General features: G+C 53.9%; 1 protein-coding gene across 1 annotated transcript in view; it reads right to left on the bottom strand.

Annotated features, from left to right (window-relative positions):
• Window positions 1-10,000, bottom strand: part of LOC308163659 (tetraspanin-11-like) — a 50,178-nt gene that overhangs the window by 18,407 nt on the left and 21,771 nt on the right. Inside the window, exons 4-5 of the mRNA XM_080537837.1 lie at window positions 9,177-9,251; window positions 1-40 (exon numbers count right to left, since the gene is read on the bottom strand). The exon at window positions 1-40 is cut by the window's left edge and continues 65 nt beyond it. Of these exons, the coding sequence (XP_080393963.1) occupies window positions 1-40; window positions 9,177-9,251 (115 nt within the window). The remainder of the gene's footprint in view (window positions 41-9,176; window positions 9,252-10,000) is intronic.

Raw genomic sequence — 10,000 nt, 5'->3', positions numbered from 1 at the left:
ACATCGTTTGGTTTAGGTGCTGTTTCAACTCTTCACTGAGCTAGAGAGGGAGGGAGGGAGGGAGGGAGGGGGAGAGGGAGGGAGGGAGGGAGAGAGGGAGGGAGAGAGGGAGGGAGGGAGAGAGGGAGGGAGGGAGGGAGAGAGGGAGAGAGGGAGGGAGGGAGGGAGGGAGGGAGAGAGGGAGGGAGGGAGGGAGAGAGGGAGGGAGAGAGGGAGGGAGAGAGGGAGGGAGGGGGAGAGGGAGAGAGGGAGGGAAGGAGGGAGGGAGGGAAGGAGGGAGGGAGGGAGAGAGGGAGGGAGGGAGGGAGGGAGGGAGGGAGAGAGGGAGGGAGAGAGGGAGGGAGGGGGAGAGGGAGGGAGGGAGGGAGAGAGAGAGAGGGAGGGAGGGAGGGAGAGAGGGAGGGAGAGAGAGAGGGAGGGAGGGAGGGAGAGAGGGAGGGAGAGAGAGAGGGAGGGAGGGAGGGAGGGAGAGAGAGGGAGGGAGGGAGGGAGAGAGAGAGGGAGGGGGAGAGGGAGAGAGAAAGACGGCAAATGAATGTGTGGAAGAGGGAGCGAGAGAATGAGCGCAAAAGGTGATAGCGTGGGAGGATGAGGGAGAGAAAGAGAAAGAGAGACAGAGGTGAACGAGTGGAAGTATGAGAGTTGAGTGAGAGAGAGCACGCTTCTGCGAGTGCGACTGAGAGAGAGTGTAGCACACCAGCGAGACGCTGTGAGAACGTGTGTGAGTGGGGCGCCGGGCCGCGTGTGAGAGGGCCCTTATCTTCCAATTGATCTGATCCCGGATGCAACTCGACTTCCCTCAATAGTTAACGCGGGCGAGCGATTGTTTTCTCTCTCTCTTTTCAGAATAAGCCGAGTGACAGACAGACGCGTGTGAGGTGAGACAGACGCCTGTGAGGTGAGATAGACGCGTGGGAGGTGAGACAGACGCGTGTGAGGTGAGACAGACGCCTGTGAGGTGAGACAGACGCCTGTGAGGTGAGACAGACGCCTGTGAGGTGAGACAGACAGCGTGTGAGGTGAGACAGACAGCGTGTGAGGTGAGACAGACGTGTGTGAGGTGAGACAGACAGCGTGTGAGGTGAGACAGACGTGTGTGAGGTGAGACAGACGCGTGTGAGGTGAGACAGACGTGTGTGAGGTGAGACAGACAGCGTGTGAGGTGAGACAGACGGGTGTGAGGTGAGACAGACGTGTGTGAGGTGAGACAGACGCCTGTGAGGTGAGACAGACGCCTGTGAGGTGAGACAGACAGCGTGTGAGGTGAGACAGACGCCTGTGAGGTGAGACAGACAGCGTGTGAGGTGAGACAGACGCCTGTGAGGTGAGACAGACGCGTGTGAGGTGAGATAGACGCGTGTGAGGTGAGACAGACAGCGTGTGAGGTGAGACAGACGTGTGTGAGGTGAGACAGACGTGTGTGAGGTGAGACAGACGCCTGTGAGGTGAGACAGACGCGTGTGAGGTGAGACAGACGTGTGTGAGGTGAGACAGACGTGTGTGAGGTGAGACAGACGTGTGTGAGGTGAGACAGACGCGTGTGAGGTGAGACAGACGTGTGTGAGGTGCAGGGGCGGACTGGGATCAAAAAACAGCCCTGGCATTTGCAACACAACAGCCCTATTTCCAAACCCAACACGCAACACGGATTGTTAACATATAAAGCTTGAGATAATCAGACTGACTAGAATCCAATGTAGACATTTGGAACACAAATGTAACACACACACGCACACGCAACTGACACACTACAATCGCTGATGAATTCAGAGTGCCGACAACAATCCACAGTGACTGACTTAACCTGAACTGTGGCATCTATCTTAGCCAAAAGGACCTTGAGGCCCAGTTAAGCCTAATAGCTTACGTTAATATAGACTCGGTGTAGCTAAATGAAGCTGCTCTGACACGGAATACAATAACATTAGCAAAAAAAAGCTACAGTTACATGAACCATGCCATGTATGAGCCTAAACAATACACCAGCCACAGTGCATATTACATTTAGCTTCACCAAAGCAGAAAAAGAGCACTGCACAGCCACAGTGTAATAAATGTGTCTTACCTTCATGTAATTAGCAGACTACTAAGTAGCATACCTGTCAACATTGGGATTTGAAAATAAGGGATATTTTCCAAAAAATAAGGGAAAATAAGGGATATCCCCCCCTGCGCACCCCGGGGTCATCCTCTCCCCCCCCACCATCCACAAACCATAACCCTTACATTTAGACTGTACACACAGTCAATTCTAACATCACCACTAGACAATCATAGGATACCCCTTACATTTAGACAAGGGTACACAGTCAGTCCTAACATCACCACTAGACAACCATAGGATACCTCTTACATTTAGACAAGGGTACACAGTCAGTCCTAACATCACCACTAGACAACCATAGGATACCCCTTACATTTAGACAAGGGTACACAGTCAATCCTAACATCACCACTAGACAACCATAGGATACCCCTTACATTTAGACAAGGGTACACACAGTCAATCCTAACATCACCACTAGACAACCATAGGATACCCCTTACATTTAGACTGTAGACACAGTCAGTCCTAACATCCCCACTAGACAACCATAGGATACCCCTTACATTTAGACAAGGGTACACAGTCAGTCCTAACATCACCACTAGACAACCATAGGATACCTCTTACATTTAGACAAGGGTACACACAGTCAGTCCTAACATCACCACTAGACAACCATAGGATACCTCTTACATTTAGACAAGGGGACACACAGTCAGTCCTAACATCACCACTAGACAACCATAGGATACCTCTTACATTTAGACAAGGGTACACACAGTCAATCCTAACATCACCACTAGACAACCATAGGATACCTCTTACATTTAGACAAGGGTACACACAGTCAATCCTAACATCACCACTAGACAACCATAGGATACCCCTTACATTTAGACAAGGGTACACAGTCAGTCAGTCCTAACATCACCACTAGACAACCATAGGATACCTCTTACATTTAGACAAGGGTACACACAGTCAATCCTAACATCACCACTAGACAACCATAGGATACCCCTTACATTTAGACAAGGGTACACACAGTCAGTCCTAACATCACCACTAGACAACCATAGGATACCCCTTACATTTAGACCAGGGTACACAGTCAGTCCTAACATCACCACTAGACAACCATAGGATACCCCTTACATTTAGACAAGGGGACACACAGTCAGTCCTAACATCACCACTAGACAACCATAGGATACCCCTTACATTTAGACAAGGGGACACACAGTCAGTCCTAACATCACCACTAGACAACCATAGGATAGATACCCCTTACATTTAGACAAGGGGACACAGTCAATCAACCACCTGCTTCAGTGCAACAAGAATTAAGTAGTTCCTACATTAAGTAAGTGACTACAGGTGATCAGAATCAGATACCTGGTTGAAAGTAAAATACTTTGAACATCCCTGCATATATATATACATGAAAACACAAAAGGGCATATAAATTCAGCACATTTATTTATACATTACTTGACACCATGATATCAATGGGAAAAGAGCGGCGCAATGCTAACAGCAATCATTTCAAAACGGAGATAACCGAGGCTGCGTTCGTAAACACGCTCTGGAAATCTGATCAACACTCATGGAATGCCTCTTGTCCAATCAAATTACTTGGTCCCTTTATGACGTTGCACCTAGTGTGCGTTCCGGAACTCTCAGAGCAAAATTACGAACGCAGCCCTGCGCGGGGGCCGATATCAAATTACAAATATATATATATATATATATATTTTTTTAATATAATACATTCTGAGCGGCCCAGAGTCTCGCGGCCCTCCTGGCATTTGCCAGGCTTGCCCGGTGGCCAGTCCGCCACTGGTGAGGTGAGACAGACGCGTGTGAGGTGAGACAGACGTGTGTGAGGTGAGACAGACGCGTGTGAGGTGAGACAGACGTGTGTGAGGTGAGACAGACGCGTGGGAGGTGAGACAGACGTGTGTGAGGTGAGACAGACAGTGTGTGAGGTGAGACAGACGTGTGTGAGGTGAGACAGACGCGTGGGAGGTGAAACAGACAGCGTGTGAGGTGAGACAGACGCGTGTGAGGTGAGACAGACGCCTGTGAGGTGAGACAGACGCGTGGGAGGTGAGACAGACGTGTGTGAGGTGAGACAGACGTGTGTGAGGTGAGACAGACAGCGTGTGAGGTGAGACAGACGCCTGTGAGGTGAGACAGACGCGTGTGAGGTGAGACAGGCGCGTGTGAGGTGAGACAGACGTGTGTGAGGTGAGACAGACAGCGTGTGAGGTGAGACAGACGCCTGTGAGGTGAGACAGACAGCGTGTGAGGTGAGACAGACGCCTGTGAGGTGAAACAGACGTGTGTGAGGTGAGACAGACAGCGTGTGAGGTGAGACAGACAGCGTGTGAGGTGAGACAGACGCGTGGGAGGTGAGACAGACGTGTGTGAGGTGAGACAGACGTGTGTGAGGTGAGACAGACGTGTGTGAGGTGAGACAGACGTGTGTGAGGTGAGACAGACGCGTGGGAGGTGAGACAGACGTGTGTGAGGTGAGACAGACGTGTGTGAGGTGAGACAGACGTGTGTGAGGTGAGACAGACGTGTGGGAGGTGAGACAGACGCGTGTGAGGTGAGACAGACGCGTGTGAGGTGAGACAGACGTGTGTGAGGTGAGACAGATGCCTGTGAGGTGAGACAGACGCGTGTGAGGTGAGACAGACGTGTGTGAGGTGAGACAGAAAGCGTGTGAGGTGAGACAGACGCCTGTGAGGTGAGACAGACGTGTGTGAGGTGAGACAGACGCGTGTGAGGTGAGACAGACGCGTGTGAGGTGAGACAGACGTGTGTGAGGTGAGACAGATGCCTGTGAGGTGAGACAGACGCCTGTGAGGTGAGACAGACAGCGTGTGAGGTGAGACAGACGCGTGTGAGGTGAGACAGACGCCTGTGAGGTGAGACAGACAGCGTGTGAGGTGAGACAGACAGTGTGTGAGGTGAGACAGACGTGTGTGAGGTGAGACAGACGCCTGTGAGGTGAGACAGACGCGTGTGAGGTGAGACAGACAGCGTGGGAGGTGAGACAGACGCCTGTGAGGTGAGACAGACAGCGTGTGAGGTGAGACAGACAGCGTGTGAGGTGAGACAGACAGCGTGTGAGGTGAGACAGACGCCTGTGAGGTGAGACAGACGCCTGTGAGGTGAGACAGACGTGTGTGAGGTGAGACAGACGCGTGTGAGGTGAGACAGACGCCTGTGAGGTGAGACAGATGCCTGTGAGGTGAGACAGACAGCGTGTGAGGTGAGACAGACAGCGTGTGAGGTGAGACAGACGCGTGTGAGGTGAGACAGACGCCTGTGAGGTGAGACAGACAGCGTGTGAGGTGAGACAGACAGCGTGTGAGGTGAGACAGACAGCGTGTGAGGTGAGACAGACGTGTGTGAGGTGAGACAGACGCGTGTGAGGTGAGACAGACGCCTGTGAGGTGAGACAGACAGCGTGTGAGGTGAGACAGACAGCGTGTGAGGTGAGACAGACAGCGTGTGAGGTGAGACAGACGTGTGTGAGGTGAGACAGACGCGTGTGAGGTGAGACAGACGCCTGTGAGGTGAGACAGACAGCGTGTGAGGTGAGACAGACGTGTGGGAGGTGAGACAGACGCCTGTGAGGTGAGACAGACAGCGTGTGAGGTGAGACAGACGTGTGTGAGGTGAGACAGACGTGTGTGAGGTGAGACAGACGTGTGTGAGGTGAGACAGACGCGTGGGAGGTGAGACAGACAGCGTGTGAGGTGAGACAGACAGCGTGTGAGGTGAGACAGACGTGTGTGAGGTGAGACAGACGTGTGTGAGGTGAGACAGACGTGTGTGAGGTGAGACAGACAGCGTGTGAGGTGAGACAGACAGCGTGTGAGGTGAGACAGACGCGTGGGAGGTGAGACAGACGCCTGTGAGGTGAAACAGACGTGTGTGAGGTGAGACAGACAGCGTGTGAGGTGAGACAGACAGCGTGTGAGGTGAGACAGACGCGTGGGAGGTGAGACAGACGTGTGTGAGGTGAGACAGACGTGTGTGAGGTGAGACAGACGTGTGTGAGGTGAGACAGACGTGTGTGAGGTGAGACAGACGCGTGGGAGGTGAGACAGACGTGTGTGAGGTGAGACAGACGTGTGTGAGGTGAGACAGACGTGTGTGAGGTGAGACAGACGCGTGTGAGGTGAGACAGACGCGTGTGAGGTGAGACAGACGTGTGGGAGGTGAGACAGACGCGTGTGAGGTGAGACAGACGCGTGTGAGGTGAGACAGACGTGTGTGAGGTGAGACAGATGCCTGTGAGGTGAGACAGACGCGTGTGAGGTGAGACAGACGCGTGTGAGGTGAGACAGACAGCGTGTGAGGTGAGACAGACGCCTGTGAGGTGAGACAGACGTGTGTGAGGTGAGACAGACGCGTGTGAGGTGAGACAGACGCGTGTGAGGTGAGACAGACGTGTGTGAGGTGAGACAGATGCCTGTGAGGTGAGACAGACGCCTGTGAGGTGAGACAGACAGCGTGTGAGGTGAGACAGACGCGTGTGAGGTGAGACAGACGCCTGTGAGGTGAGACAGACAGCGTGTGAGGTGAGACAGACGCCTGTGAGGTGAGACAGACGCCTGTGAGGTGAGACAGACGCCTGTGAGGTGAGACAGACGCCTGTGAGGTGAGACAGACGTGTGTGAGGTGAGACAGACAGTGTGTGAGGTGAGACAGACGCCTGTGAGGTGAGACAGACGCGTGGGAGGTGAGACAGACGTGTGTGAGGTGAGACAGACAGTGTGTGAGGTGAGACAGACGTGTGTGAGGTGAGACAGACAGCGTGTGAGGTGAGACAGACGCCTGTGAGGTGAGACAGACAGCGTGTGAGGTGAGACAGACGCCTGTGAGGTGAAACAGACGTGTGTGAGGTGAGACAGACAGCGTGTGAGGTGAGACAGACAGCGTGTGAGGTGAGACAGACGCGTGGGAGGTGAGACAGACGTGTGTGAGGTGAGACAGACGTGTGTGAGGTGAGACAGACGTGTGTGAGGTGAGACAGACGTGTGTGAGGTGAGACAGACGTGTGTGAGGTGAGACAGACGTGTGGGAGGTGAGACAGACGCGTGTGAGGTGAGACAGACGTGTGGGAGGTGAGACAGACGCGTGTGAGGTGAGACAGACGCGTGTGAGGTGAGACAGACGTGTGTGAGGTGAGACAGATGCCTGTGAGGTGAGACAGACGCGTGTGAGGTGAGACAGACGCGTGTGAGGTGAGACAGACAGCGTGTGAGGTGAGACAGACGTGTGTGAGGTGAGACAGACGCGTGGGAGGTGAGACAGACGCCTGTGAGGTGAGACAGACGCCTGTGAGGTGAGACAGACGTGTGTGAGGTGAGACAGACGCGTGTGAGGTGAGACAGACGCGTGTGAGGTGAGACAGACGTGTGTGAGGTGAGACAGATGCCTGTGAGGTGAGACAGACGCCTGTGAGGTGAGACAGACAGCGTGTGAGGTGAGACAGACGCGTGTGAGGTGAGACAGACGCCTGTGAGGTGAGACAGACAGCGTGTGAGGTGAGACAGACAGTGTGTGAGGTGAGACAGACGTGTGTGAGGTGAGACAGACGTGTGTGAGGTGAGACAGACGCCTGTGAGGTGAGACAGACAGCGTGTGAGGTGAGACAGACGCGTGGGAGGTGAGACAGGCGCGTGGGAGGTGAGACAGACGTGTGTGAGGTGAGACAGACGCGTGGGAGGTGAGACAGACGCCTGTGAGGTGAGACAGACAGCGTGTGAGGTGAGACAGACAGCGTGTGAGGTGAGACAGACAGCGTGTGAGGTGAGACAGACGCCTGTGAGGTGAGACAGACGCCTGTGAGGTGAGACAGACGTGTGTGAGGTGAGACAGACGCGTGTGAGGTGAGACAGACGCCTGTGAGGTGAGACAGATGCCTGTGAGGTGAGACAGACAGCGTGTGAGGTGAGACAGACGCGTGTGAGGTGAGACAGACGCCTGTGAGGTGAGACAGACAGCGTGTGAGGTGAGACAGACAGCGTGTGAGGTGAGACAGACAGCGTGTGAGGTGAGACAGACAGCGTGTGAGGTGAGACAGACGTGTGTGAGGTGAGACAGACGCGTGTGAGGTGAGACAGACGCCTGTGAGGTGAGACAGACAGCGTGTGAGGTGAGACAGACAGCGTGTGAGGTGAGACAGACAGCGTGTGAGGTGAGACAGACGCCTGTGAGGTGAGACAGACAGCGTGTGAGGTGAGACAGACAGCGTGTGAGGTGAGACAGACAGCGTGTGAGGTGAGACAGACGTGTGTGAGGTGAGACAGACGCGTGTGAGGTGAGACAGACGCGTGTGAGGTGAGACAGACAGCGTGTGAGGTGAGACAGACGCGTGTGAGGTGAGACAGACGCGTGGGAGGTGAGACAGACAGCGTGTGAGGTGAGACAGACGTGTGTGAGGTGAGACAGACGTGTGTGAGGTGAGACAGACGTGTGTGAGGTGAGACAGACGCGTGGGAGGTGAGACAGACAGCGTGTGAGGTGAGACAGACAGCGTGTGAGGTGAGACAGACGTGTGTGAGGTGAGACAGACGTGTGTGAGGTGAGACAGACGTGTGTGAGGTGAGACAGACAGCGTGTGAGGTGAGACAGACAGCGTGTGAGGTGAGACAGACGCCTGTGAGGTGAGACAGACGCCTGTGAGGTGAGGTCATAGGTCATACTACTGTAGGACTGTTGGAAGGTCACCTGGGCCTAACACGTAAAGGGGAGGGTAAAGAAAAGCATGTTCAGGGGGAGCTGAGGGAGGGGGGGGGGGGGGTGAGAGGAAGGGGAGAGAGGGGAGAGAGGAAGGGTGTGTAGGGGGAAAGGGGAGAGAGGAAGGGTGTGTAGGGGGAAAGGGGAGAGAGGAAGGGTGTGTAGGGGTGAAAGGGGAGCTCGGAGAATGGAGGGATATAAAAAAGGAAGAATCTAAATAGACGCAGTGGAGTGGTGGCAGATGGCGGGGGGAGAGGGGGACGAAAGTGGAAAGTGTGTCCGGGCAGAGAGGATGGAGGGGAAGTAGCCGTGGAAACAGAGAGAGAGAGAGGTGGAACAGGAACAGGAAGTGGTAGTGACTCACCCTCTGGTAGTACACGTAGGCCAAGACGCCAGCGACGAGCTCGATCAGGAAGATCAGGAGCAGGCAGGAGAAATACTGTAGGAGTAGGGAGGGAGAGAGAGAGAGAGAGAGAGACAGAGAGAGATAGGGAGACAGAGAGAGAGAGAGAGAGAGAGAGAGAGAGACAGACAGAGAGAGAGAGAGAGAGATAGGGGGGGAGAGAGAAATAGTCAGAGCAAAGGAGAAACAACAAATAAATAACTTTTATCAAACTTCACACGTCGTCACATCTGAGCAAAATCATGACTCCTGAGTGTCAGGAGACCACAGATTCGCTCAATGGCATTCGACAGAACCTGGGGGCCGTTCCACTAAAGTGGATTAGTATATCGGCGATTGAAATAAATCAGGCGATCAGGCAACTCGGGATTGGAATTCAAGCCTCAGGTGATTCCTCGAACGAGGATCAGGCTTGTGTCTAGGGCTGGGACGACGCGTCGACGTAGTCGACGTAATCGACCACGTCAATACGTCGACTTGCGTAATGTGCGTCGGTGCGTCGCAAATAAACAACATGGCTGCGACCAGTGGAAACATGGAGGAGGCTACTAGCTAATGTTACACAAGCAATGTAGCTCACCACAGTTTGTATGTCTTGTCTTCTGTTTTTTCCTGCATAGAGAATTATGAGGCGGCCGCCTCCGTCATATTTCTAGCCGCCTCCAGCTCTCGACAAAACTCTGACGGTCGTATTTTCTACAAGCGCTGCACTCGGTGGATTTCTGTAATTGCAATTTCTGTAAAACTGCAATTGCGGCACTGCGCCGACGTGGTGGCGGAGGCGC

Source organism: Nansenia antarctica (assembly GCF_963989245.1).
Source record: "Nansenia antarctica genome assembly, chromosome: 8".
NCBI lineage: Eukaryota > Metazoa > Chordata > Actinopteri > Argentiniformes > Microstomatidae > Nansenia > Nansenia antarctica.
This window is presented reverse-complemented; position numbering and strand designations above follow the sequence as displayed.